The following is a 27,764-nucleotide window of genomic DNA, read 5'->3' as shown; positions in this document are numbered from 1 at the left end:
TGTCAACCAAAAGAAAATCAGAGAATGCCCCTTACGGTAGAAAAACGTGAACAGAAGAGCATGTACATAGGCCTGAGAAGGAACATCATAGCACATCCTCTGGAAGAGGTACGGTATAGAAGATTTTATGTAGGAATATCTCAAGTGTATGAATAAAGAATGAGAAAAGAGGGAAAAGCGACCGCTCGCTGCATTCAGTTTAGTAGAGTTGAACTGGATATCATGCCAGAACAGCATACAAAGGCTTTTTGACATCCTAAGCCAGGTAAAAGATACATTTATTAAAACAGAACAAATTCCTTTTCTCCTGCTTTTGCGCCGAATCCGCAGCTCGTGGTCGCCGTACGAGAGTCGCAAATTCAGATGCGGTTGATGAAAGTCACACACGGGGAAGACATGCAAACCAAATACCGGGAAATGAAGACAAGTCGAAAGAAACGGTGCTCACACTCAGACCGGGAGGCTGAAGACACTGCAGCAGTGCACAGGACAGAGATCTCTCTGTAGACAAGAGAAACATAGGGACGTCACAGAGCTTAGAGTAGTAGTTCAGTAGTTCATAACAGGGGCGCCACCTCCAGGCCCACTTCTGTCATCGTATCCACCATCATATCCAGCATAGTCATCAAGTGATCTATACCCTGGAGGAGCACCATCCCGTCCACGGCCTCTATTTCGTCCTCCTCCACGGGAATTTCCACCCTTTCCTCGTCCTCCACCAGAGCCACGGCCACGGTTGCCCCGGTAGTTACCGCCTCCACGACGAGACGAATCATCATGGTAGTGGTGGCCACCATTATTACCACCATACCGCTGGTGATGGTTATAGTGCCGTCCCTGTGGTGACGACTGGTCATACCCATTTTGATGGTTGAAACCCATGTCCCGGGTATCTTTTATCGGGTAGATGACATCCTCATCACGGTATTCCTGCTGATGTCGTCGCTTGTTGTTTTTGTTCATGAACTGGCTCTCCCATTCGCCCTCTTCAGGATCTTCCTCTTCGACACGCAGGACGACCTTCTCGCCCACGACGGTGTCAAAGACAAAGGCCTTCTCAGGAGGAACGGGCTGCCAGTTCTGAATTCTCCCTGCATCAATGGGGCGGGCCCCCTTCCGCAGTGCTAGCACAATCACAGGCACTGGATTCTCAGTGTAGTACTTTTCAGTCTCGGGAACCGGTGCCACTCGGGCTGCCCACAGTTTGTTTTCAAATACCGCGATTCCCGTAACCTGCCAGCTTAGTTTCTTGCCTATACCACCCACTTTGTCTAGGATGGATTTTGGAGCAGGGCGTGGGGTGATTAGAATATTGTTAGCCATGTACTTCAGCTCGTTTGAGTCAGCAAGCCCAGGAGGCAGAAGGGGATTCAGCAATTGACTGATCAAGCGGGCAGAATCCGCATTGGATATGATATATCCAGTGTAGAAGATTGTCCGCTTGATCTGCAGCCGGCCGTAGGGCGACTTTGTCACATTCAGTGCAGGGTCCCGGTACGCGAGATTGTGAGCATTGATCATACGCTGCACCTCAGCGGCTTCCGTTACAGGAGACAGGAAGGTACATCCTTCAGCTACCTGTATGACCTCTGCCACAATGGTCTTTCTGCTAGAAGGCTGTTGAGTCAGAAGCATCTTGTTAAACTTCTCGAAAAATTCTCGAAAACCTTTCACACTGCGTTCGGTCAGCGATCTCGTAAGCACCGAAATAAAAACGGCTAGGTCAAGCAGGCCAGCTTACTGTTTGACGCGATCCTCATATACGCGAATCTCGTCAGCCTGCTTATACGTAAGAACCAGATCCTCGAGAAAACTCTGCTTGAAGTTCATGGTCGACGCAAACCGCTGGCTGTTGGGGCCAACTTCGGGCTTGAGACAGATCAGGTCGAACTCGAGCTTCCTGCTAGCCACCATGCGCTTGATGATGTCCGCAAAACCCGCCTCGCTTCTGCCAGTGAGAAGGACCGTGAGAGCATCCTTTTGCTGCATGCTCAGCTCGACCAGTTGTACCTTTCAAAATATCAGCCAGGATGCCCGACATCAGAGATCCCCGTTTCATACAATCTGCTCATTCCACCATCCGTTCCATGCGCGAGCCTCCTCTATCTCCATCCCTTCCCCGGTGGCTGCAAGGATATTGGGGTCATGCCACCATCCTCCGTTCGCGAAGCTCTCGTATGCCTGGAGAAAGCCGACGGTCTGCCCGTTCCATAGCTGGGGGTTGGGGAGAGGACTTAAGAACACTGCCCATAGTCAGTCAAAGTCACTTCGCCTTGTCTACTATAGGCACAGTGTCCTTACAAGTATTGTCAAAGTCGTAGACGTGTATTGTTCTTATCTGCGAAACAGCTATCCAGAGAAGCAATCAGTTAGCGAACACCAACGGCTGCTGGAGGAGCACAATAACAGGAAAACAAAAATTCTCACCAGGTACGTCTTTGTTAACCACAGACCATCTCTTAAGGCCTGTGATTGTGTACGTTGCAGGCCGGCCATGCAGAGAGCCGTTGACAGGTGTGGGCGCCATGGCGTTGGATTGTGAGTGGGAATCAGCAGCAGACCGTGCAGCGACGACAGCTTTGGCAGACTTCAACATGTCAAGTTATGCAACGGCCATGGTCCCCCTTTGCTACAGTCCAGTTATTGCGTCTTTCTGACCGCCAGCAAGACTGAAGGTGAATGCAGATGTGTTCTTGCTAATGGGTATCTCCCGAGGATGCGCCGCAGGAACTTTCCAAGGTTCCGTCGGAGCTTTGCCATCGATCGCTCGTCGCCGGGCAAACGAGACAAACGTGACCTCGACGGTTGTTGCCCCTCGCTCTGACAGCTCGACGGGTCAACAGAGGACTTTGTCGAGCCTCACGAGGAATCCGTTCCATGGCTGGCGATGTCGACCTTCAGCAGGAGATCCTGGCCAAAACCCTCGAAGAGGTCGCGCACGACAATGAGGACGGCGCGGCCACTCCCTGCGTCATCTGTCTAGACTCCGTCAGCGAGCCCAGTGTCGCAGTGCCCTGCAAGCATGCGAGCTTCGATTTTCTCTGTCTACTGAGCTGGCTGGAACAGCGCCCTGCTTGCCCTCTATGTACGGAATCTATTGATTAATACATGCGTCTTGTTTCTAACAGAAAAACACAGGCAAGAGTGAAATCACAGCCGTGAAGTATGACCTTCAGGCGCCTGGAGGTCCCAAGCTGTATCGCCTACCCCCTCAGCCTCCCAAACCAGCTACAACAGCCCCTTTCCACCGCTCACGCCCTGAAGTCTCTCAATTCCGTGGTCCTCGTCCTCGGAGACGTCCCCCTCCGCGTCCCCGTCCTCCAGACCCAGACGACCCATTGACGCGACGACGTCACGTCTATCGCCATAAACTCTTCTCCCTCCGCGTGGGCTCGAACCGCCTGTCCAAATACCGCGAGCTTACTCCACAGCTCTTCAACCAGGATGAGGAGCTCGTCTCGCGCGCCCGGAAATGGATAAGGCGCGAGCTGCAGGTCTTCACGTTCTTGAACCCGGACGCAGAAGCAGATGAAGGGGAAGGAGATACGAGCCAGGGGCAGCAGCGGGTTCCACGACCCGGCCAGCAGAGGCTCGCGAACCGCAGGGCGAACAACGCAGAATTTCTGCTAGAGTACATCATCGCCATCCTACGCACCGTCGACATCAAAGGCAGCGCGGGGCAGGCCGAGGAACTCCTGCAGGAGTTCATCGGGAGGGATAATGCGCGTCTGTTTCTGCATGAGCTGCAGTCGTGGCTGCGGAGTCCGTATACATCCCTGCAGGATTGGGATCGGAACGTGCAGTACGAGGATACGGTTCCTAGAGCACTGCCTGGTGCTGCTTCTTCTGCTGCTGGGAGTGAGCGAGCCGACGATGGGACGGATCGCAGGTCGACTCCGGTTTACAGATCGGATAGATCGGACAGCCGCTCCCGGTCGGGAAGGGTCTCGAAGCCTTACTCTCCGAGGAATCAGCAGAGAAGACCACGGTCGCGCGATGCGTATTCACAGGCCAGGAGGCTGCAGTTCGCGCGGGATAGATACCCGCCTGACTAGTATTTACGTTATGTTCTGGGTAATCTAATAAGCAGGAGGCCGTGGTAGATACTGTAATATATATACACTTATCATTTCACCGGCGTTAGGGGAGAGTTTTGGGTAGTTGGCATGGACTTCATCCCGTTCGCCCCTTATATGGGATGTTACGATTTGGCACGAGACATGATAGTATTGTACAGTATGTACACTAGAGCAGATTGAATGACTGTAACGCTTAAGTTCATAACCTCGTTAATCTATCATCGTCTATAAAGGGATCATGCTCCTATTTTAGCAGCCCTTGTATGAATATCCAAGAAAGCAAAACCCAAGCTATCATCTAACCGGCCAGAACTTGACTTTTATCTCCTTCTACCCCAGCGTCCAGCGCCTTTTCCTTTGGATCCTTTATTCCGGATCTTCAGAGAGCGGTAATTTGCGTGCGCTTGAGGATTGATCTTTCGTGCTGCTGGTTTCTTCGCCTTTTCTTGTTCTGTTTCTGGTTTCTCGCTCTTATTATTGCTCTTGGATTTCCCGGAAAGAGCCGCCTTGATCTTCTCTGAAAAGCTACTGCTCTTCTTGACGGAGCCAGAGGCTTCGTTATAATCGGAGTCAGAATCATCGAGTTCTGGCTCTGAGGCCGTGTGGAGCGAATCGGCATCATCTGCCTCTTCTTCGTCTTGTCCGTCTCCTTCCTTCTCTTCTTTCGCTACATCAGTAGGCTGCGATTCCGACACAGCTTTGAGCTCGTCCTCGCTCTCATCATTCTCATCTCCGTCTTCTGGTCTCTTCCGTTGTGATCCCGGTTTAGATTTTGCCACTACAGGCCTCATCACAACCCTCCGCGTCGTCCGCTTCTGTCCCTTCTTCTTCCACGGCCGACGCGTGGCCTCTTCACCGGTGCCTGCAGCAGCCTGGCTATCCGCCACTTGAACATCATTGCCTGCAGCTTGCTCCGCTTCCATCTCACGTAGTACGTCCCAGTCATCCTGCGCTTTCTCCGCCTCCATATCCCGCTCCATGTCCCGTAGTCCCTTTACCAAAGCGCTGAGCCCCTTTCCGACAAACCTTTGCTGGGGCTTGCGGACGGCGATGGGACTCAGTCCGGATGAGTCCGTGAAGACACCGGAATGGATGCGACGCAGGAAACTCGGTGTTTCTGACTCGTCTGGTTCTGCCGCCGTCGTCGACGCATCAGGAACCGCCCGATTTGACTGTTTGCCGTCGTTTTCATCCTCGACCATCGCGGCGTAGCGGAGCGTCGTCGGTGTCGCGAATAGATTCTCGAGATAGAGTTTCTTGCTCGAGGACGCTGGGGTGCGCTCTATTCGTCCGATCTCCTCCTCTTCTTCGTCCTCCTCTTGGATAGTATCCAGATTCCGCTTCCTGGACGGGGTCTGCATGGCTTCTCCTGAGACGGTAGCTAGACGCTGGGCAGACGGGGTTGCGGTGCTGCCACCGGAGGCGGAGAGTAGATCGAACAGTCCAAGTGCCTTGCCATCGCGCTGGGGGGTAGGTCCAATTGCAGCCTTGAGTGGCAGCGGAGAGGGTTCGCCTTGCTTGTGCGTACTCGGGCTGAAGAGTCTGCGTAGTGTCGAAGGGGAGTCGTAGGGATCGAGTTGAGAGGGGTGGACGTTCGAAACGCGGCCCTTCATAGGCGTCGAGAAATCGCCCCTGGCTGCTTTTCGCGGAGTCGAGGTGCTGTGATGGTTTCCGGGACCTGTGGGAGAGCCATATTTTCTCTTCTTTGATTCCTGGTGTTCGGGCTTTAGGGGTACTGTTCGCTTCGTGGGAGTATCCTTGCCCTTGTCTGTCGAGGACTGGTCATGCGATCGTAAACGTGAGTATGCTTTGTATTTCGCGGCTATATTGTTCAACAAGATGGTTAGCTATAACTTCATAACATGGAACCTCCTATGCGCGAGGAAAGAAACACACCAATTGTCGGATCCTTCTTAATATCCTCCCGACCTGCCTTTCGTCCTCCGTTTGCCGCAGAAAATGCCTTCTCCCACTCCTTCAACTCCGCACGGAGGGTGGCCGCCTGGGTTGCGACATCCGCCTCGCTCAACATAGTTGCGCTGGCCATTGCAACATAGCTCTGAGGGAGTGTAACTAAGTAACTATAATCTGTGAATATATAAAGGTTGAGAATCGTAAAGATGTGGTTCTAGACCGTATAAACGGCGTTCAGCGATCTGGAGATGCGATGGAGTTGGGCCTCCATCATGGGTCTAGAGTCGCGTGTTGCCGACCGGGCGCGTTCCCGCGTCGGCGCATGACGTAGCGTGCCTCGCGTGAGGGTCGCTTCAAGATTCAATTGATGAGCTTTGATTCGTACCTTTTGGAGGAAATCAATTTTAGAACAGAAGAGTTCAAGACTGGCGATATTTTTTTATTTGTTTTAGCTTTCCATTTTCGACGTTTATCATTATTCTTATCGGTGAAAGTCAAGTATGCATAAGTAGATGCCTCATTACCAGCTCGTCAAGCCCCGCGCCCTATCAAACCCCCCTCTCAATTGCGACTCAGGATAAACCACCTTGCCCTTCAAGATCGTATACTTGACAATCCCCTCGCAGTGCTCCGGCCTGATCCTCGCAAGCCAGATCATCTGCTGCTCCTTCTTCCTATACACCAGCACATTGGCAGCGAACTTGTGCCCCCCAACGTGGGAGACATAGTAGATGCCGACGCCTCCAGGGCGCTCATCATCTACGTCGCGATACAGGCCCAGTGGTCGGAGATGTCTCTCCAGCTCGCGCCTGATCAAGGGAGCGGAGATACCGCACCGCGCATCTCGCCGCTTGTGAGAGCATAGCAGAACTACATAATCGTGCACACATGGTCGGGATTTGAGTCTTGATGAGGTCCGCTCATGTGGCTGCTGTTCGGACGCAGCTGCATCTTCATCATTGTTTGCTTCATCCTTGCTGTCAGGAGCCGCGAAGCGGTAGATTAACTCCGGGATGTCTCTACTGGTGATTGAATCCACAAAGGTAAACGACGGTAGAAGAAGAACCGTGGTGGCATCCTCAGGGTCTCCATCCCGGGAGACGGCGTTGAGATTCGATGCCGATACCATAACCCGCTATTATTTAACGTTAATAATAAACTTTCATTCAATAAAAACTGAGTTAACCCAGAAAGCTTGGAATTTGAATCAAAAACATACCCCATACTTCGACGTCGCAGAACTCTCATGCAGCGCCTCCATCAGACTGCCCTTCTCGCGCTCGACTTTCTGCGCCCAGTCCGACCTCCCCGTCGCCACCAGGATGTGCGTCGTAAACGGCTTGATATGTCCATATAGCTGGCGGTGGGTGTCGATGGAGAATTTCGCGGGGTAGTGCAGCGTGCAGTCCGCGCAGTCCTTCTGGCAATCCGGGCCGTCTTCCTTCGGGTCAACTTTGGGGAATAGATATTCGGTGTCGGACTTGTTCGGCCGGTTCTCGTCCTCAGCGGAGGAAGAGCCGCGCCCCAGTGAGAGAATGGACCGGAACATCGTGTGCAGTTATTCGGAAGACTGTAGGATTTATTGAGTTAATTACGGAAATGGGTTTATATTTTTTTTTGTTGCTCAGTCCTAGAGGCTATTGCTTGTATTATACAGCGGAAACGAGCAGCCTGCTCCCGATGTTGTTACGATACGGAGGAAATAAACCCGAGATTTTATTTTACGCCGACTCCGAGGGCGCTAATCCCGAGATCCGTTTTCGCAAGGCAACAACATTATCATCGGGAGATATCATTTTCGGTTCACGAATCTTCTTACATTTATCCAATTGCTTTCTTCAATTGGTGCTTCTTTGCTGTTTTTTTCTTGGATGCATGCCTCGAAGAAGTAACTCATGCCATTTGTGCATAATAATATATATTTTTAGACTAAATGACAGCACAGCCTCAAAGCACATACATGATCCTCATCAGTCACAAGCAATTTACGAGGCGATACCCAATCGGAGATTTATTGGACCGGTTCTATCTGGATCTTCTGCAGCGCGCTTTCTGCGGGTCGCCACGGAATCGGTGTATTGAGAATCATTTGATATGGATCTTCTTGCAACAGCGCGCCTAAGTTCCTAGGTAGCTACCAGTTGTCGCTGGCAACCATCCACATCTGAACCATCACCTTCGAAATCCATGGCTGATGATGGCTGGATAGACTGTGTATCTACTATAACTGTAGGGTTCGCTCCTGCTTAATTTATGCAGGGTACCTCTTGCGTCGAACGTCTCAAAACCCAAATACTGACCCCACATTCCAGTTCCTTGGATACATGGATGCCACATGGAGTACAGAGTACCTGATAGGGAAGACCGAGATAGATATAGATCCCCGTTGTTCTTGACTCTACAACTCCGTATTAAATCCGAAACTTGCATTGAACAGAGGGACCTAAAAAAAATGATACCACTGATTATATTCATTGTCAGCATATCTTTCTCTTGTATTTCGACTTGTCAAGCAAGATAATTCGGATGTGGCTGATTTGTGATTAAGCTGACTCAGACCTAGAAGAAGTACTCCCTAAGCGACGAGGCTTTAGGAGATGATAAATTGACATACCAGTCGCTCCTTAGCTTCAGCAAGAAGCTCTTTGTGTACATCGCCAATTACAGAAATCTGGTTGAACCGGAGGAGGGTACGTACATGTACAATCAGCTGTGGGTATCTTGCGTCGATAAGTTGAAGGTTCAAGAACGGAGGGCTGTATGAGCCTGTTGCCGTGCTTTCGAGCGAGGCATGATAAGGTATCGAAGGATGATATTCTGGCTGAGGAGCTTTGGGACTAGACTGAGAAGGAGCTGGTTGGGTATTGAAGTTCATTGTTCAGGATTATTGGGATTTCATATAAGTTTTATAATCAAAGGATCTGGTTGTGGAATCTCTTGTGACTTATCTACGTCTGTTAGTCATGTGTAGATAAACTTTAAGAACGGTTGAAACTCGGAAAGCATGTCTCTCTCATTCTCTTGTGACGCTACAGTAAGTGACTTGACTTTCCACCTGTGGTAAACGGTATAAAATACCTATCAAAAGACAGTGATTCAAGCCGTCTGCTTGTCTGTTCGGTCTAATGGGACGAGGAGACGACTCCACGACGTGCGAGTTTACTCCGGAGGAAATGGCGTCTCTTGAGGAGAAGCTGCTGAGACTAATGCGGGCTTATGAGGCTTCTGAGTGCATCACAGTCCATCACTGCGAGCGCAGCTGTGGGGAGATGGGGCTCAGTCGAATCGACTTCACTAGAACCACTCCACGGCCCAACGAACATTCTATGGGACAGGTAGACGCTCTTCGGGAGGTACGGTCAGCCTACAGACCGACATACCACGTTGGATGTGGCTCCTGCGTGCTCTTTGATTTTCCAAATACTCGAAGGCCCATAATAAACGCACTGACACATCGTGGAAAGATAGAATAGTGTTTCGGGAGTCAATATCCGGTTTTTGTCATATTGCGTACCGAGGTAAGCCCTAATAACGGTACAGATGGTGGATGACGAGCTCTACGCAGTATACTCTACATTTCCTGTCTGTCATTAGGCTAGCTACAGAAAGCTTTGCTCTTTAGAATTTATTATCATGTTGAACGGATAAAGACAGATGATTTCCCTTGCAGCAGAATCTCTGACTCGCAGTCCAAGGGGATTTTACCTGAATCAGTTAGTTGGCTCGATCTCCAGTCGGTAGATTTCTCCGTTTTCATAATTGAGTGTTCTTTATTCGTTCTTTATTTGATTATTCCAACTGCCTTATTCAAACTACCGTAGAACAACGCAGATCAGTCTCGAGTGAACACTTAGTGATCTGTTAGAGGCACGTAAGTTAAAAGGGGCAGCACTGACTAATCTAGCGTCACGTGGCGACAGGGTTGCTTGCTAGCTAAGAAGCCGACCGCTCCGTTCATCGATCTGGGGGGTTTTAGGAGACATGCCCAGGATCTCCAAGTTCCTCGTCGTTTCATGAGGCCCAGCGAAGAGATTGCGAATTTCTTTTTTTTTGATATCCGAACCGGTCAGAGGGGCCGCAGATCTAAATACGGAACGCAACGGGGCCCAGCTCGCACCGCTGGAGCGAAAGTGTTCGGCTTCCGTTACCATTCTTGGAGATCTCGTCCGCATAAAGGGGGACCTCGGCCATTCGCCCCCCAGACCCGAGGCAGCGACCGTTGAGAGATAAGACGCGGGGATCTATATTAGCAGATTGAATATAAGGGAAAAAAGTGTCGGCGATGCAGGAGAATATCCTCATGCCAGACGTGGGACCCCGGCCGCCTGACCAGCGCCCGAGAAAGCGGCGCAGGCGGACCATGGCCTGTATGCAGTGCCGGAGCAGGAAATTGAAATGTGACCGTGAATATCCGACCTGCGGCCGTTGTATGAAGAGCAAGACGCCGACGAAGTGTACTTATGAAGATGGATTCCTGTGGCAGCAACCGACGACGATTGCTTCGTCTGCGTTCTCCGACCGTGCTAGTGCCGGGGCGGCCATGCCCCGTCCGAGTGGGATGGCAGCGGACTGCTCGTCCTCCGCAGACTCGGGGTTAATGCCCGTCCCGACTCGGGCGGCGCCGATGATGCCGGAGAGACCGCTCGGGGAAGAAAGAAGAGATCGCTTCTTAGAAACAGTTCTGTCTAATCCGACAGTCGTCCAAAACCAACACCCGCCATATGGGTCCGGGGAGCTGTTCCGTGCGCCGACAGCTCCTCCCGATGCTGCAGCGGCTCACAGTTGTATGGAGAGCCATTGCCTTGTATCACCGTCCCAGCCATTGGATATGCCAAACAAGAGCATCATCAGAGGAAAGGACACGCATACTCGCTTCGTCGGCAGTGGGATCGTTGCGAGCTTGATGTTACAGGTAATTGCTCTCCATCAAAGTTGCGAGCTGCAGCGGGATATTTTCTGACAGTCTCATCAGTTCACTGACCTAAAGCCATTCGTGGAAGAGCTAAAGCTGGCCAATCCGAATCTCTCGCGAATGCGCCAGGACGTGGATATGATAAAGAGAGGCGGCCATAAGAAGCATCAACCGCTGCCTTTTCCGAACACGGCATCGTTCATAGCAATGATCCCATCGCGTGAAGTCGTTGATCAGCTGGTGGACCTGTATCTGGTCTACATAGAGTCTACGCATCGCATTCTGCATATCCCTTCCTTTCGTCGCGAGGTTGATGAGATCTGGGAGAAGAAGAATGATCCCAATTCGATCCCCACAACTTCTGTTGTTCAGTTGCTTCTGGTTTTAGCCTGTGCTTGGAATCTAGCAGAGGCAGATCGATTGTCGAATATGAGCTTCGCCCCTTCCAGACGGAGTCTGGCGCTTGATTGGATTACCCAGGCTGATACATGGCTCCGGAGCACTTTTATAAAGAGGCCGGACATCACTACACTCCGCATTCATTGTCTTCTGCAAATTGCTAAAAACAGTCAAGGCCTCAAACGCAGCCAGGCGTGGTTGGCCACCGGCACGTTAGTTAAACTTGCTATGATGGCTGGCTATCATCGCGAACTCGACCAGCGGATGAAGGTCTCTATATTCCATAGGGAAATGCGGAGACGCATCTGGACTACCATCGTAGAATTAGACCTTCAAGTGGCCGTCGATCGGGGAATGCCTCCGACAGTGCAACCTTCTGACTTTGATGCCTGGCCGGCTTTGAACATCAATGACGACGAGATCAATGAGGACACCGTCGAACTCCCGCCCTCAAGGCCTCTCGAGGAAATAACAGATTCGTCCTTCCACTGCGCCTTGGCGCAGTCTCTTCCACTACGATTGAAGGCATGCATGATGATGAACTCTCCCACGGTAACGTGCAGCTATGAAGACATCCAAAAAATGGATTTCGAATTCACCCGGCTTCTATCCGCCATTCCGGACTGGCCAACTTCCGGAACCATGGATAGCATAGCGGACCAGAAGACGACCCTATGGACGGCTCTTATCGAAGCGAAGATAGCCCAGACTCTTCTATCGATTCACACTCCGTTTGCGATAGATGCCGCCAAGGAGGCCATTTTCACCCCTTCTTCCCGGGCGCGACTCGAGGCGGCAACCGTCATCCTGGCGAGACAACAGCTAATGCATGACACATCAACTCGATTATCCTTCTGCAACCTCTCAGATACGACTCTTCAGGCGGCTCTGTCGATATGTCAGCATCTTTACACGATAGATGACTACCATGGTGAGTTGACTTTTTTTAGCAGTAATTTAGGCTTGCTGACGCCATTTCAGCTTCGAAATTGATTAGACGTTCAGTCCCCGGATTTACTGACGCTCTCCTGTTGATGGTGGAGAAGACCTTGAAAGCCCTGGAGGACAAAATCCTAGTTGTCGCCAAGGGCGCGAAACATTATTTCTTTCTTACTATAATCTATGCACTGGTAAAGTCAAAACTCCGACCGGAACAGGCAGATACGTATAAAAAAGAAACCGGGGACCGAATGACGTCTCTTGCATTTAGGCTCCTTTGCCGTGACACGGATGCATCGGATCCGAGGAACCCAGCTGCGAATAACAACAAGCATAATCGAGATAAGAGAGACCAGGTTAGTATAAGCGCACGACCTTGGCCGCTACGAGAACGCGACGCTAATGTTGTGCAAGGCTGCCAAGTTTACTCCGGGCACCGAACCAGCTCCACTTTTCGATAGCTTCGACGGCATATTCCCTCAGATAGCTGATTTTCCGAATTTCGCGATCACGGTGAGTTTTCGTGTTGTCACTACGCCTGTACCCAGGGGATTTTGAGAATCTTTGATAGATAACTTGTGTTCAGCCGCCTGAAGATTTCGAAACTTTCCTCAACGCATGCAACTGGGAAGACCTTGCCGAGTTTCCGTACGGCGAATAAAACACCGAATATGGAGCAGTTAGGAATCTAGGATGAACGTCTGAAGAGTTTCTTGTGCGTGCCCGGTACTCCATGGTCCATAAGGAGAGTACTGTGTACGGGGTGATGAGGCAATTGGTGTTCTGCGTGGGGCGTTCACTGGTGTAGGGCTTCGGATTCTGGGAGTCTTCTGTTTTACTACTTTTTTAAGCCTCCGGAGTTCGGGGCGTGTGGAGTCTGGAGCTGTCCTTAGTGGATCGTCGATCACATTAGGGGATAGACTGGACTGTCAGCCCCGTATCACTAGTATGCAGTATACACAGTAGGGGATGAGGATCACGAATACAGCTACTTAATGGCACCACCAGGGGGTTCGCTGATACTCATTTTGTACGGGGCAGATCTTCGTTCCGGGGGGCACATGATTTTATTTCCCGAATTAGGATCCGCTGCATGGTGTCGGACATTTTGACGAAAAGGCTTATATCATCCTATATGGGTCTCTGGGCATTGAGTTATGGGGAAACAAGCAACATTCGGGGTTTGAGCATTCGAGAGTAGGATGCACAGATGCAATTGAGAACGGAATGAAGGACCGTTTCCATTACGAGCTGGAGGGGGGGACCAGGAGGTACTTCTGTAGAAGAGATAACGATGCAGCCTTCGGGGGCCGGACAGAGCTGCCCTTGATCCTAGCATGCATAAAAGTGTCACACATCCTTGCTCCGTTATGTGCACAGCGCTCCCCTGCACGAAACCGACGACGTGAAGCAAGATCATTCCACTCCGGAAAGGATTTGCCTTCTCTCACGTTTGCGGTAGTTGACAGCCCTCTCCAGGCCCGAAGACTTTTCAACTAGAATCTTCGAACTTGCTTGGTTGCGTTGGCAATCACAAATCCCAGCACAAAATGCTGTCTCCACCGGGCCTTGCAGCCTGCGGCCCCCAAAATCATGACAGTGCAAGGCGAGGATGAGTAAAGACGCAAGACCCGTAATTTATTTAATAGTCGCCTAGGACGAACGAGTCTGTCCTTGCGTTGGATCATACAACTGCCTGTGAAATACCTACGTTAGCACGGACCCACTGTGCAGCCAGCAACTTGACAGTTTGCTATTCTACCAACACTTCATTTTAGAAAAAAGCTGAAGAATCATCAGGCCATTGAAATAGGCCATATGTCCTCAGGAGAGCAAGTTCGGATTATAAAAATAACAGAAAGTGGCGCAGTTTGCTGGCGATGTTGGTGTTGGTCAAGTCAAGCCAAGTATCCCCGGCTCGGCGCAACGGCGCCCTAAGAAAAGTCGAGAGAAGCACTGCGCCGCGCACCTAACGGACAGATCGCTAATAGTGCGACCGACTGCGGGACAGTTTTAGAAATGACGATGGCAGCGTCTTCCAGGGATGTTCCCAAGGGGTCCAAAACAGGCGGCGTTGCTCCTTGCAAGTTAGGCGCCCCGGTTTAGTCGCTGGGGCGCAGTGCAGAACTATTCCATGCTCCAGCGGTCGTTAAACGGCGATCACCGCCATGTCGGCTCTTCTGCGCGCGGCGTGAATGGCTCTCCCTGACGACGACGATCAGGTCAAGCTTTTCTGGTGGAGCAGGTCAACTCTCTAGTGGACGTTCAGCCGGCAAATCGGGACATGAAGGACTCCTCGCGAGTCGCTAGCGTCTCTTGGTCGTCGATCAGCAGCCTGGGATATCATTGGCGTTCTAGACCAGAATATCACGACCAAGCGGGCCCTTCACAGCGTCATGGAACAGCAGGCGAAGTTTGGATTTACGACCCCCATTCCAAGATAGCTAAACAGTCGTGTTATAACTAAAAACAGGCTTGGTTTTGCGCCGAGAAGAAGCTTGCCCCTGTCGATGATTTCGGACGCGCTTGGCCCCCATCATCTCCATCCGCGCCGCCGAGGCTGTTCGAATCCTGGCGTCTGGAGACTCAGGTTGACTGGAGTACGGAGGCGACTAGGCCACACAAGGCGGGGGAGGCTGCTTCTAACACAGACCTGGGATCCAGTATGGCCTTTCTCCCCCGCTGGCCCCTTGTCGGCCGACCGTATGGACCTCTTGGCGGCGTCTGGGATGGAGATACATAAACACTGCAGCTGCTCCGGTTTATCTTCTGCAGTTGCGTGACAGCACCCCGGGCAACGCTTATCGGAGTTGCAGCCCCGTTTCAAATTTGCCTGGTGGAATTCGCTATCAAGGAGACCTTTTCAAGATCTACTGCTGCAACCCCTCTCTCCGCCGGTGCTGTACGCTGTACATAATCAAGGCAATTGGTGGATGATCAGGTATGAACCTTCTGCTAACCTACTTGCTCTTCTTTCTACTCCCCTCACATTCAAGATGGTAGCTTCTATACCGTCATCTATTAGCGGTCTGTTTCTGACTAGTTATTTTACGTTGAAGTTCTCGTCGGAGCCAATATCAATCCCGCTTCCCATAGGCCGATTTCCTTCTAGAGCCGAGGCTTCCGTGATACACTTCCTCTTCAGACGTCGACTACGCGAAATGTTGCTCGCCAGCATCTTCGCCTTAGGGCTGACCTCCGTCTTCTACTCTGTCGGGGGAGCGGTTCCTACTCATATGCCAATCACCAGTCTGGTGGAGGAATTCCCACTTCCGAATCAGGGTCAGCTTCCGATTCATGATCCCACCGTCGTACGTGTTGGCGATTCCTACTATGCCTACCAAGGCGGTGCGGCGGGGATCCCCGTCTGGAAAGCCAACAGCATGAATGGTCCCTGGACGCAAGTGGGCACGGTGCTGGACGGGCCCAGTGTCATCACCAAGGGTGACAACAAGAAGCCCTGGGCTCCCATGACCATCGAGAAGGATGGTACCTTTTACTGCTTCTACGCGGTCAGCGAGGATGGTAGCCGAAACAGTGCTATTGGCGTGGCGACTTCGAACTCGCCCGAAGGAGGTAACTGGACGGACCATGGATCTATCATTGAAACCGGCAGCGGTCCTTACGCCCACCTGTTTCCGTACACGGCCGCAAACGCGATCGACCCGAGCGTCTTCATCGATCCCGCTGATGGCACGCCTTATTTGACCTTCGGGAGCTACTGGACCGACATCTGGCAGCTGCCTCTGACCAAAGACCTGTTGGCCGTCGACACCCCCAAACAGCCGGACGCCATAAACGTGGCCTTCCTCACCCTCGAAGGGGCGGACAATGAAATTCGAAAGGATCACAACTATCCTGTTACGTACGAGCCCGACCCCCGTCCGGAGGAAGGCTCTTTCATGAGCTACAGGGCCCCCTGGTACTATCTCTGGTTCAGTCACGGGCAATGCTGCCACTTCAGTGTTACTGGCCTCCCTCCAGCTGGACAAGAGTATGTCCTTCCCCCTCTTACCTGGCCTCAGCTGTTCCGTAGTGTGCTAACGTTGAAACAATAGGTACTCCATCCGCGTTGGACGATCTCTGAACCCCAGAGGACCATTCGTTGACAGGGACGGCAAGAAGCTGTGTGAGGGCGGTGGAACCATTGTCTATGGCTCGAACCACGAGGTCTACGCTCCTGGTGGCCAGGGAATCATGACGGGAGACTTTAGCCACCCAGATGTTCTCTACTACCATTACTGTGAGTTGCTTTGAGTTTGTTTTTGTACTAGTAGCGGATCGACGCTGACGGAGTACAACAGTGAACAAGACATCTGGTCTCGCCTTTGACGATGCTCGTCTGGGCTGGAACTACCTCCTCTACGAGGACGGCTGGCCTGTGGTCTTCCAGTCGGGACTGTAATGTCTTTTCCTGACTTGGGGTCACAGCTGGCGAGAACTGTTTAATGTCACGGAAGTACAGGCCCTGGTATGTTCTCCACCCTTCGGACGAGAAAAGATGAATCATAGGCTAACTTGACTTCAGTCTGAGTTGTTTGGGCATTTTACTTCTCACGGTCGTAAATATTCGGTTTGGACTTTTTATATATCCGCTGTATATACGGCCCCGCGGAGCCGACTTTAGATGTGGCGTTTTGGATGCTTTATGGGTTACATTCAATGATATATATCCCCATTTTGTTCCTTCTGCGCAAGTTACTGTTTTTTGCTGCATATGATTTAATTCTTTTTCTTTTTCTTTTTTTTTTTGTCAAACATCAGGGCCCGTGGATAAACTTTTGTAATCCTTAACTTTTTTTCGCTTCATTTCTTCACATTGTGAATAATGAGGCTGGCCGATAGCCGTTGGATGCGATGCTATCGATATGTACATAGGTACTCAAAAGCTTCAAAATAGAAGGCTAATAATAGATGGCCAATAGAAGAAGGACAGCCAGCCAGCTCTTAAGGGCCTCTAGAAAAAAACTTCTTGCTCCGACGATAGAATCCATGAATTCGGTCTTGCGATTCAATTCCAGATAAGGCATCGACAGAATGACACGTTATTGATGTATACAGAAAGACTCATTAACAATTCCAACCACCGTCGACGCTGTACACCGCACCCGTCGTGTACGACGACGCATCGCTCAGCAGGAAGAGCACCGTCTGCGCGACGTCGTCCGCCGTCCCGAGTCGCTGAATCGCCTGCGGCATGGCGGGCTCCGCTCCGCCCATGATAACGACCGACTTGTCCAGTAGCGGCGTTTGGATCGTTCCTCTGCAGGCATCCCGTCAGCTATCACCCACCAAAACTCCTCTCCACTTTTTACCAGGCCGGTACATAGGGGCGGTTAAGAGACAGGACAGGAGATAACTCACGGCGCAACAGCATTAACCCTCACCCCATCCCCCGCGACCTCCTTGGCCACGGACCTCGTCAACCCCACCACCCCATGCTTACTCGCCGAGTACGCCGCGTGCATCGCGAACCCCCTGACCCCCTGGATACTCGCAGCGTTGACAATACTGCCCCCTTTACTCCCCCCTTCCTGCGTCTTTTTCAATTCGAGAATGGCCCTCAACTGCGCCCTCATGCAATACATCAACCCCGTCAGATTCACTCGCATGATCAGATCCCACTCGCTGTCCTCCTGGTCGACCAACTTCCTTATCCCGTGATGCTTCCCGATCGCGCCCGCCATGTTCGCGCAGCCGTCCAGGCGGCCGAATCTTGCGACCGTCGCGGCGATCCAGGCGTTGACTTGGTTGACGTTGGAGACGTCCACTTGGGTGGTCATTATGTTGTCTGAGGGAGAGGAAGAAGAGGGATTGGAGGGGGTAGAGGAGGAGGAGGAGGTGATGTGGACGACGGCATCGGAGAGGGCCTGCGGGTCGATGTCTGCGAGGGAGAGCTTCGCGCCGTGGGAGTAGAGGTGGCGGGCGACGGCGAGGCCGATGCCCGAGATGCCGGTTATGGTGTAGACTTTGTTGGTGAAGTCCATTTTTTTTCACTTCTTCCTTCTTTCTGTCCTTCTGTGTATGTGTGTGGGCGGTGAGGTAGGTCTATATGACTTGATTGAATTGGAGCGTTGCTCGCGGGGGAGGGAGGGTCCAAGGGGTCCTCGTTATATACTTTTTATGCAACGGAGGGGGGAGGGATATGCTTCGTCTTGAGCAGATAGACCGGCGAGGAAAGAGGGTGCAAAAGAAGAATTGAACCTTGAGAGGAAAACAGCAGCGGCACAGAGGCTTTTGGTGTTGTGTCGAGTCGCAATGGCTACGAGTCTCCGAGGAACATGGGTAAAATCAATCTACCCCGTACATCCCACCTCGGAGTATCTCCGGGGAGGAGACGGCGGGGGAGGGGGAAAAAAGACGGGGGGAATCTGTTGCATTTAGCCAGTGTAGCTGAACCTGTCTACATGCACCAATCGATCGCCATGGACGAAGTAACCTTAGTTACTAACTGTCTACGCATGTGTTAGGCGCTGAAGCCGGTTGTAGTGCAGTGCAGTGCTACGCTGTGTACTCCATAACATCGAAGAGAGAAGGTGGGATGCAATGCGATGTAATGCGGAGCGGGATCGATGCGGTGATGAATCTCCACAGTTACTCCACCTCTCGGATGAAATAGTGAATGCTCCACGTGGAGTACATGCGGAGTATACAACGCGCATACCGATGATGGTCGTGCCTTTAGAGAGTATGCTTATTGCTGTTAACTCACCTTATCAATTTGGACAGTAAACATTGGAATGTAATGGAATTAAAATTGAATTGATCATCAGTAGATGGCGATTTATTTATGCTGCTGCATTGTAGTCAAACTTTCTCGGCTCCGAAATATAGCAACTTGGATGAAGTTTTTGACAAGGCTTGTCCGCATTCACTGGAGCTTCCTATACGCTTGTTTTGACTGAGCCATTATGTGCTTGAGAAAAGCTTAGCTTGATTAGAAGTAACCTAATTTGCGCCATTGCCAAATAATCGACCAAGTCACCAAAGATTGGTATCTGTGCCTTCGCTTCATCAGTGCGGTAAGAACAATAAGAGCACTTGCAATGCAAAATTCAGTAAAGATAAATGCCATAATCGTGCACGTCTGTGGGAAGATAAATCTTCTAGTGAGGGCGAATGATACTCCTTGAACAGAGATAGGAGCAGATACTAGAGAGGGCCCGAGGTCATCGCACGGATGGATGTGGCAAAGCCCGGCTTCGTTCCCTTCAAAAGCTTGTTGTTGGCATTCCACCCTTGCCGCACACGCCCCGCGAGCTCCTTAGCCCACTCTTGCGGCGGGTGTAGATAGTTGTGAACACCGACTGGTATATCACCTTCCCCGTATATCCTCCTGCATGGCTGTGCCGTACCACGCTTTGTATTGTGCCTTGATGGCGGCCAGGTAACCGTTGGAGCGACAGAGGGTGATCTGGTGGATGGGCATGATTCAGTACGCGTTGTAGTATCGATGCTTATCGAGGAGAGTGTCTCGAAGATATTATAACTCTCGATCCAAATAGGCTAGGAACAGGTAGTGTAGAGCAGGCTAGGAATCGGCCCTGGTGTCGCGGCAGATGTTGTCGATGAGGTTGCGTCCGAACTTGTCTGAATATGTTTGCCGCAGTTGAGCCATCTGTAGGAGATTGGCTTGGAGAAGGATCTAAAATTTTCGGCCTTCGTGTTCCAGCGGTCGCTGGCGCAGTACGTCTGCCCCTAGCTGAAGTTGTCTGAGGACATCTGGCCTACAGACTGGGCCCTGCTGCTACTAATTGAGACGCATCTGGTGTTGCTTGCCGCGCTTTTGACGCCGTCTCCTGGTATACAGAAAGCGGTTCTATTGTATCTTCCTCAATTTTCTTGAAAGTATCCAAACATCGTTAGGTTTTTACCGTTTCAAGTATCGTTGTGATGGTGGTGTAGGGCCTGGTTCATCTTCATCCTGTTCGTTTCAAACAATCTTGTATTTCCACCCATGATTCCGCGTAGGGCAGACGAGGGATTGCACGAGCACACCCAAAGAAAAGAATCAGTAAAGAACACGTTCAACAGGTTGATAGCTCAGTACTTACTAGACATCAATGTTTGTGTTCGACGTAGATCCATGACAATAGGGATATAGATGAATATCCTGAGTGTTGCACTGCAGCCCTTGTATAAACGTCAGCGCGTCCTAGTCAGGAGGGTAGATGAAAAATATCAAAAAGCTCACCCCCCGGCCCACTGGGCCATACTAAGGGGGCTACGAAAACCCCTGCCTATGCTTTTGGCGGGCAGGGATTTTACTGAACCTGATTCTCAAGCCGCCAGATTCATCTGATGTTGGCAGATAGTGATAATTCAGTATCAATATTGCCGCGCCTCCCTCGAAGGCAAGAATCAAACTCAGGACTTTAGGTCCGGTGAAGGAAGTTTAGTGGCTCATAGCTTGCTGCTCATTCCGCTGCAGTATCGTCCCAAGCTCTGGTTGCTGGGTGAAGGGCGATAGGGGGGTATAACCCACAAGCGGGAGGGTGCAGGACTGCCCGGGGAGGGAGGAGAACTAAGCATGTGACATAGGGAGAGGTGAAGCATGGCTCAGCGCCCGACTCTGATATACTGCTACTTCTCAGCAATCTCTGGCCAGGTATCTAGTAGTGGGAAGTCTGTATGCTTAAAAACGGATTTAACCCAAAAGTTTCTGGAGGAAAGCAGACAGCTACCTGAAGGCTTTCTGCATTTTACTTGGGGTTGTAGAGCCGGATCTTATCTAGCAATTATCGACATGGAGAGCAAGTCACTAGTTGAAGGATTTGTCCAAGCGTGAAGTTGGCTGTGCTTGTGGAGGATGCTCCCTGTTGTCTGGCCTTCAAGCCCAGCACTTGATTTGCATTAACATGATTATCCTTTTGCTCAGACACAAAATTTCCTCAAGATTGACTGTTTAGTATACTAGGCTGAAATTACTTAAGCGACATAATTTACTAAGGCTGGTATGAATTATATTAGCTATATAAAACGATTGCGGGGGCTATGCCAAAACCAGTGGCATTCACAGAGGGCTAGTCTACAGTCATACCAAGTATTTCCTCTTCTGTTGATATATGTTTTTCTAGTACCTTGTTGATTGAGAACCGTGGTGAATTGAAACAAGATTGTCTTCAATGTCCAAGTGCGAGTGAAGCTTAGCTTTCACTGCCAATCGCACTTTCAAAATCCTACTTTCACTCTTCCTGCATTTCTTCCTTTTCCATTCCGGACTAATATCTCTACTGTGCACTCGTCGGAACATTATTATACGTCTGTCAGCAGCTTTGCAGTTTATAGCTTCTGGACTGTGCCTATTTATAATAGCTTCTATAAGTGACTGAAGTCGGATGTGCCAGCAGACTATACTTGGGATGATTTCCTACCAAGGACTAAGAATGCTAGACTGGAAGCCACAGGAACATCCCCCACGCCTCTTTTGACACCCAGCTTAGGACCATATATCTTGTCTCCATTGGCCTTCAGACTATCCTCACTGTCAGCCATCAAAAGACTTTAGTGCTAATGCAAGAGTTGCGGGGAACAAAGACAAGATATGGAAAGACATAAGTCCAACTCAGCAATCTTGAGAAGCGCCTGCAGCCACTGGTGGCCACCCAGAGTGGTATAAATATCTCCAGAGTCCTCTCTGCAAAGTCGGGTATACGAGCAGCCCAAATAAACATGACAACAGCAACAAACATAATAGAAACAGGAACTGGTCTCAGTACAGAGTATGCATTGAAACGACCCAAGCAGTGAGATATTTTGACAAGGTATAACCTTTTTCTTTTTCCTTTCTTGTTCCCATTCCATTACTTCTAATTCGTCTGATGGGAGAGACAGCACAAGCTTATTTCTATAAAGAATTTGACGAAACTTGACCCGTAGAGAGCATCACAATAAATGATGTCTGAGAATAAATTTTTACCTTTTCCCCTCTTCCCTTTATTTTTTGAGAAGTACACAACATCTACAAATATCACATCACTTGCAAACTCATTGAAGGTTCGAAATAGCTGTGGGAAAGTTAGAGCTTTAACACACAAAATCTGTCAGTCTAGGCAAGCTGGTAGGGCAGTATGTCTGTTGAAGATGTCGACCAACAATCTGTCGAACATTTTGCACTCAGGATTCTCTCGAGAATCCTTGGGTACTCAATGCCGCCAACCCCTCAGCCTTTGGCTGGCACCACGGTAAGCATCAGTTATCAGCACTGACACTAACAGGTCCCATTCCCAACGTCAATGAGGGCTGCATTTAATATGTTTATCTTCAATCCACCACGAATTCAGCATATGCTGATACCAGATAGGGTTGATAGCCAACCACAACCCGGGCTGGGTTCCCCCAAGCTTATTTTAATGACTACGACAAGAAACTGATGACAGCACCTGGGTCTTATACATCTTAAATGGTTTTGGAAGATCAGCTTTCTCTACAAGGAAAGTGGATGTTTATTTTTTTTAAACAGGGACACATTCTGCCTCTCTTCTAGAATGTAATTCTAACTTGCTCTCTCATAATCAAGCATAACTTTTTCTGTTACACTGGCATAAGTCCTAGGGTTTTCTGGACATACTAATCAACAAAAGATGCTTTCTGCTTTGCATCTTAAAGCATTATAAGAGATATTTCCAAGGTCTGTTAGTGGGCGGCTCCTAAACTTAGGGTTTCTTATTATGCTGTTTAGGATATTAGCTGATATGGAATAAACCTACTACAGAGGATTTAGGGAAGTTAAAAGCCTTACTGTCATACTTAACTTTACCTCTAGCAATAACAGAATAGTGATAGAACTGTTAGGAATCTAAATACTGCGAGAGCAGCAGCATGTCTCAGTCTTAAACTAAGACTACCCACAAGGCCAAGACGTTATTATAGCAGTTACTTATGCGCTTGTGAAGCAATCAGATCCACTTGGTCTCTTTGTATAATTTCCTCTCTTCAAAAGGTCTCGTTAGATTTACCTACCATCTATGGAACACTAATATTGCATCCCTGCTCCAAGTTATAGAGTAAAAATATTGATTTGAACTGAGGATGCACAGCGTATATGAATTTCTCACTCCACGAAAAAGCTGCACGTTAATCATCCCTGTATCAGGACACTACGGGCCTCTAGTTCTGCTACACCCGCAAGTTTAACCGATAACCCGCAGAACCAAGCGGATCTTACCAATTTGACCCGATCAGAGAATAGTTAGATCGTTGCGCCACGGCGTGTGAGAGGACTAAGTTCTGTGTATCATTCGCACATGAGATGCTAACAACAATTAGAGGCTAGAATCCGCAGTTCACTGTGCAGTGTGCTTGGTCTTCGGGCCCTACGTTCGCATGGAATGGATCGAGAGATCCAGGACCTCTGGTAAAAAGGTTAAGCCATTAACGCCGGATATCTCTCTTTTGCGGCAATTTCTCCTCATGATCCTCTGAAAAGAATACGCTCGAGCTTTCTTGGTAGAGAACCGGTAGTTATTTTGGGGGAACCGCAAGTTGTCGAACCATCGGAGAACCATGTATCAGTAATGATTAGATGTTGCGAAGAAGTTTACGTATCCTAACGTAAAATATGATATGACCCTCCGGACCAAATCAGATACGGTATTGAGGTGTTTTTGGTTAACTTAACCTCCTCCTAAGGAGATACCGGTTGTAGTAGGGTTTCTTTGATGATCAACCTAGCGGACCTGTAGAATGTTGACGCCAGACCTCCACGACTGCTGGCGTGGTCTAGATTTCTGTAGCCTCCACCTAGATCTTGGATTGCAGGACAAAGCTCATGCGGGATATTTCCGAGCATATAGTATCAGGCAGTGGACACAAAAGCTTAAAAGCATCCAGTCACCCGGAGAACGTAACAAATTCAACCTGTACATGTGGAGTGAGCTAATACCATGACCAGGAGGGGTATAAAACCAATGTCCGCTTCGCGCACAGGCACATGGATAGTCTGTTATCAGCCAGCTTTTTGAGAACTGGGATAAGCACTGCTAGCGAGGGCCACATTATCTGAATAGGAGACCATTCCTAGGAACCGAGTCCTATGCTCGAAGTTTGTGAACTGTTCGTAGCATGGTCTCCATGAAAGATGGTGGAAAATCCCAGAAACCGAGCAAATAAGATCGAAATGATAAAAGGTGCAATTGGCGCCCAGTCAAGGCCCAGACTGGAGACGTAGAAATAACCTTTGGTAAGCTTCCCTACCAAGAAATAATAGCGCGTCTTGGACAAGTCCCCCGAGATCTTGGTCGGCGATTGCGGAATCTAGCTTATCCAACGACCCTATCTCAAGGACGATTAGCCAATATAGGAAAAAAGAGGATGGTCCAACTAACCGTGACTGCCCTCAGCTCTTTCTCGTCCGCAAGCAGAATAGGGTCTCCGCTGTGGCGGGGATACCAAGGTCGAAGTCTGGACGAAGTGGATGTCAAAGTTAGCTTCGTCCTTATCGATACGATCCGAGAAATGCCCGGAATCTTATCAGGAAGGGAATGGAGAAGACACCGCAGCTCTCAATTCAACACTTTCGTGTTTTGCAGATGGAAACATCCAGGGTTGGGAGAGGGCAGCCGGAAGATTTTCATTGATGGCAGACGGGGGAACTGGTGCTGTTCTAATTGATGCCTGAGGCGCTAGGTGGTGGACGCTAAGGCGTCAAGGTTTCCGACCCCCCGATCCTCATCTCATCCTCCACAGCATCCCAGGAGAATCCGGCGCCTACGGCGTCATGCAAGCCAAGCTGCAGCTCTGTCTTTGACTCCGGCCAGTTAGAGGGAGATAAGGATTTTGTGACAGAATGTACGCTGGCAAGCCGCCTGGTATTATGATTGCTGTCTGTCATCTCAGCCAAGGGTCTATCATCCCAATCCACCTCGCCAGCGATGCAGCGCCATGGCTCCTTCGACACGAGTGGACTGATAGTCGTCAGCGTTCCAGCGCACAGGGCTAGGTCTGCGCTTGATTGAACGTCCACCGCACGGTCCCCGTCTCGACTGACATTGCACGGAAAGATCCAGGACTCGAAGCTGAGCAGGCTCCGACAGGCAACGTTTCGACATGTTCGAAACAAAGGCTGAAAAGCCCCCAGGGCTTCGGCAGCGTGAACTCGCGTTGGCCGAAGCGAGTGCTGATCGCGCGACAGAATCTGGCCCAGCCAGAGCTTGATAAACAGATGTGGACCATTTCTCTACGGCCCGCCAGCGCCGTCCAGTCAGATCGACGGCTCGCCGTGCATAGGCTAGCATTTGCCCCTAGGTAGTCGAGCTTATTCCCAGGCCCGGACAGATTCGACCGAGAATGGACAAGGACTTTGCCACGTTTGGGAAGATCTCACGGATGATGTTATCGGCATACGATGTCCCTGTCGAACGTTCCTGATCATGGTCCCCTGGCCGTACGAAGGACGGAGTCTGTATTGTCATTATTATTTTACTTCCCCCTACTGTGACCGCGTACGATGGCGATACAGCGATCGACAGTGCTCGCTGGAAAATGCCTGTGGATCGCGCTGTTCAATGTCGTGGCTGGTGCATCGCATGAGCCTCTTTTCCTTTGGACTGTGTTTCATGGCCCTGGGAGCTCTCCACACACACACCTTGCAAGGCTCGCGTAGGGGTGGATCTGCGCAACTCGAAATTTCGGAATCACATTGGACCGATCAAACCCTGAATATGGAGCAGTTTCTAGGTGCGGCCTGTCCGGCAATGGCTCCCCTTTTGGAATTGGCCTCGTACGCAAGCACATGATGGGACGAGCGGTTACGAGCCCAAAGCTGTGGGTGAGTCGAAACAGGCTCCAACCTAACCCAACAATTGCCGTTGTGGCCGCGGTGCGCTGGGTGATCTGCGACTTGCGTATGTGTTGCCCAACGATTGAACAGCGCTCACATTTCTTGCGTGACAAGGTTGAGGTCACCACTGTCCCTGATCGACTGTCGTAGCGATATGAGTGGGTTTGGTCTATAAAGAGCTTTCTGCCCTCCTCGCCCCGGACCCTGTGTGACTGTTCTTCAGCCCACCCTCTTTTTGTTCAGTCCCTTCCACAGCTGGAACTGGTTTTTATACACTTCGCCGGATCATTCGTTCGGTCTTTACCGCCCTCCGGAACGTCCATCGCTTTAGATCGAGTCAGACGGTGCACCATACAACACTTGCAAAATGAAGTTCTCTATTGCTGTCGCCGCTTTTGGCGTTGCCCACGCCGCCCTCGCTGCTCCTGCTCCTGCCAACAAGCGCCAGGGAGGCCTCTTCGGCGGCCTTTTTGGCTACTCTGCTCAGCTTCCTTCTGGCTTCCCTTCTGAGTTGCCGTCTGGATTCCCTACCCCGACTGGCAGATTCCCATTTGCTACCGGCGGCTTCCCCGGCACCCCGTCCGCCTCGATCCTGCCAAGTGTCGCTGTTCCTGCTGGCAAGATCCCGGGCGAACTTGAGCCTCCGGTCAAGCGTGATTTCCCCTTCACTTCTGGCAGCTTCCCAGCCACCCCGTCCGCTACGGGCCTGCCAACTCAGGCCGTTCCCGCCGGCAAGATCCCGAGTCATCACCCTATCCGCAACTTCGACTCGGTCGTCCGCCGCGACCTGGACCTCTTCGGCTCTGAGGGCAAGGAGGAGGGCTTCTTCCTTGGCTTCCCTGCTGCGTCGGGCAGTTTCCCGACTGCAACCGCCTACGGCCACCCTTCGGCTACTCCCTCCGGAACCTACCCAAGCGGTGTTGCCAGCGGCTTCCCGTTCTAAGCTGAGAGAGCGATGATGCCGCATACCTCTCACGATATCTATCAAGTCGGGGGATGAGACAACGATTCCAATCTACCGAGCCAATGAGATGCCGATCCGTGGATGCCGTCGGCGGTAGCCTTTTGGAGCACTGAAAAATCGCCAATTTGAAAAGAACCTCGACTGGGGTGTGGACGTGGATGTTGATGGTTTACGATGTCGGCAGATAATAACCAGATAAACTTCTGATTCAGTCAACCCTTGATTTCCCTTTCGTGTATATAAGGTGGTATATATCCAACTTCGTTTCGGTCGCTATGCTGGGCAAATTCACTACATATTTGTTTGTATGGATATACGACGATACCAATGTCATTTCTATGTACAGAGTATGGCAACATCTGCCATCAATTGGGAGCAGGCCCCTTTCGATGACAGGAGACTCGTTGCCTAGGAGCTGGCTAGCAGCTCGGATTTTCCCGCTCAGGGCTGGCTAAGACCGGTTCGCTATCGTAGCTTTGCAAATCACCTCCCAGAAGGTTGAGACGTCGCTTATGTCCTCCGAAAATGCATTTCTTGGCTATAATACCTTCGGTGAGCTTTTCTGAGATCTGACACTACTGTGAATATGGCTCTTAACGCAATTGTTTGTCTTTTGAATAATAAGGGTCGATGTCGAGGCGGTGGGAGGTCGACAGGAACCTATCCACTTGACATCATAGCAGATGCAAGTCATAAGTCCCCCTGCCCCTGAGACTATTGGAACGTGGAAGAAGCTTATCTCTCGAATCTCGATTACTCCTCCAGATGTGTAAGCAA

The 27,764-nt window shown here is 50.6% G+C and overlaps 10 protein-coding genes across 10 annotated transcripts; 4 read left to right on the top strand and 6 right to left on the bottom strand.

The window, feature by feature from the left end:
* Positions 1-549: 549 nt before the first annotated feature.
* On the bottom strand, positions 550-2,527 carry VTN00DRAFT_1908 (uncharacterized protein; the record flags this gene model as incomplete). Its single annotated transcript, XM_069428067.1, has 5 exons — positions 550-1,675; positions 1,742-2,010; positions 2,062-2,243; positions 2,302-2,349; positions 2,428-2,527. 5 exons carry the CDS (start codon positions 2,525-2,527, stop codon positions 550-552), a joined length of 1,725 nt encoding a protein of 574 aa, XP_069292610.1.
* A 350-nt stretch (positions 2,528-2,877) lies between these two features.
* Positions 2,878-4,055, top strand: VTN00DRAFT_1907 (uncharacterized protein; the record flags this gene model as incomplete). Its single annotated transcript, XM_069428066.1, has 2 exons — positions 2,878-3,085; positions 3,139-4,055. 2 exons carry the CDS (start codon positions 2,878-2,880, stop codon positions 4,053-4,055), a joined length of 1,125 nt encoding a protein of 374 aa, XP_069292609.1.
* Positions 4,056-4,399: 344 nt separating this feature from the next.
* VTN00DRAFT_1906 (uncharacterized protein) lies at positions 4,400-6,126 on the bottom strand (the record flags this gene model as incomplete). Its single annotated transcript, XM_069428065.1, has 2 exons — positions 4,400-5,901; positions 5,976-6,126. The coding sequence occupies 2 exons, from the start codon at positions 6,124-6,126 to the stop codon at positions 4,400-4,402; spliced, it is 1,653 nt and encodes a 550-aa protein (XP_069292608.1).
* Positions 6,127-6,513: 387 nt separating this feature from the next.
* VTN00DRAFT_1905 (uncharacterized protein) lies at positions 6,514-7,542 on the bottom strand (the record flags this gene model as incomplete). The annotated part of the gene is made up of 2 exons (XM_069428064.1): positions 6,514-7,128; positions 7,213-7,542. The coding sequence occupies 2 exons, from the start codon at positions 7,540-7,542 to the stop codon at positions 6,514-6,516; spliced, it is 945 nt and encodes a 314-aa protein (XP_069292607.1).
* Positions 7,543-10,275: 2,733 nt separating this feature from the next.
* VTN00DRAFT_1904 (uncharacterized protein) lies at positions 10,276-12,904 on the top strand (the record flags this gene model as incomplete). Its single annotated transcript, XM_069428063.1, has 5 exons — positions 10,276-10,905; positions 10,966-12,235; positions 12,286-12,599; positions 12,658-12,756; positions 12,830-12,904. The coding sequence occupies 5 exons, from the start codon at positions 10,276-10,278 to the stop codon at positions 12,902-12,904; spliced, it is 2,388 nt and encodes a 795-aa protein (XP_069292606.1).
* A 2,500-nt stretch (positions 12,905-15,404) lies between these two features.
* VTN00DRAFT_1903 (uncharacterized protein) lies at positions 15,405-16,648 on the top strand (the record flags this gene model as incomplete). The annotated part of the gene is made up of 3 exons (XM_069428062.1): positions 15,405-16,237; positions 16,302-16,486; positions 16,548-16,648. 3 exons carry the CDS (start codon positions 15,405-15,407, stop codon positions 16,646-16,648), a joined length of 1,119 nt encoding a protein of 372 aa, XP_069292605.1.
* Positions 16,649-17,313: 665 nt separating this feature from the next.
* VTN00DRAFT_1902 (uncharacterized protein) lies at positions 17,314-18,230 on the bottom strand (the record flags this gene model as incomplete). The annotated part of the gene is made up of 2 exons (XM_069428061.1): positions 17,314-17,506; positions 17,608-18,230. The coding sequence occupies 2 exons, from the start codon at positions 18,228-18,230 to the stop codon at positions 17,314-17,316; spliced, it is 816 nt and encodes a 271-aa protein (XP_069292604.1).
* Positions 18,231-24,261: 6,031 nt separating this feature from the next.
* VTN00DRAFT_1901 (uncharacterized protein) lies at positions 24,262-25,416 on the bottom strand (the record flags this gene model as incomplete). Its single annotated transcript, XM_069428060.1, has 4 exons — positions 24,262-24,498; positions 24,570-24,645; positions 24,903-25,148; positions 25,232-25,416. The coding sequence occupies 4 exons, from the start codon at positions 25,414-25,416 to the stop codon at positions 24,262-24,264; spliced, it is 744 nt and encodes a 247-aa protein (XP_069292603.1).
* Positions 25,417-26,390: 974 nt separating this feature from the next.
* VTN00DRAFT_1900 (uncharacterized protein) lies at positions 26,391-26,966 on the top strand (the record flags this gene model as incomplete). The annotated part of the gene is made up of 1 exon (XM_069428059.1): positions 26,391-26,966. The coding sequence occupies one exon, from the start codon at positions 26,391-26,393 to the stop codon at positions 26,964-26,966; it is 576 nt and encodes a 191-aa protein (XP_069292602.1).
* Positions 26,967-27,038: 72 nt separating this feature from the next.
* Positions 27,039-27,321, bottom strand: VTN00DRAFT_1899 (uncharacterized protein; the record flags this gene model as incomplete). The annotated part of the gene is made up of 2 exons (XM_069428056.1): positions 27,039-27,260; positions 27,313-27,321. The coding sequence occupies 2 exons, from the start codon at positions 27,319-27,321 to the stop codon at positions 27,039-27,041; spliced, it is 231 nt and encodes a 76-aa protein (XP_069292601.1).
* Positions 27,322-27,764: the final 443 nt, after the last annotated feature.

The sequence above is a fragment of the Thermoascus crustaceus genome (assembly GCF_041956765.1).
Source record: "Thermoascus crustaceus strain CBS 181.67 unplaced genomic scaffold VTN00scaffold_1, whole genome shotgun sequence".
NCBI classification, from domain to species: domain Eukaryota; kingdom Fungi; phylum Ascomycota; class Eurotiomycetes; order Eurotiales; family Thermoascaceae; genus Thermoascus; species Thermoascus crustaceus.
This window is presented reverse-complemented; position numbering and strand designations above follow the sequence as displayed.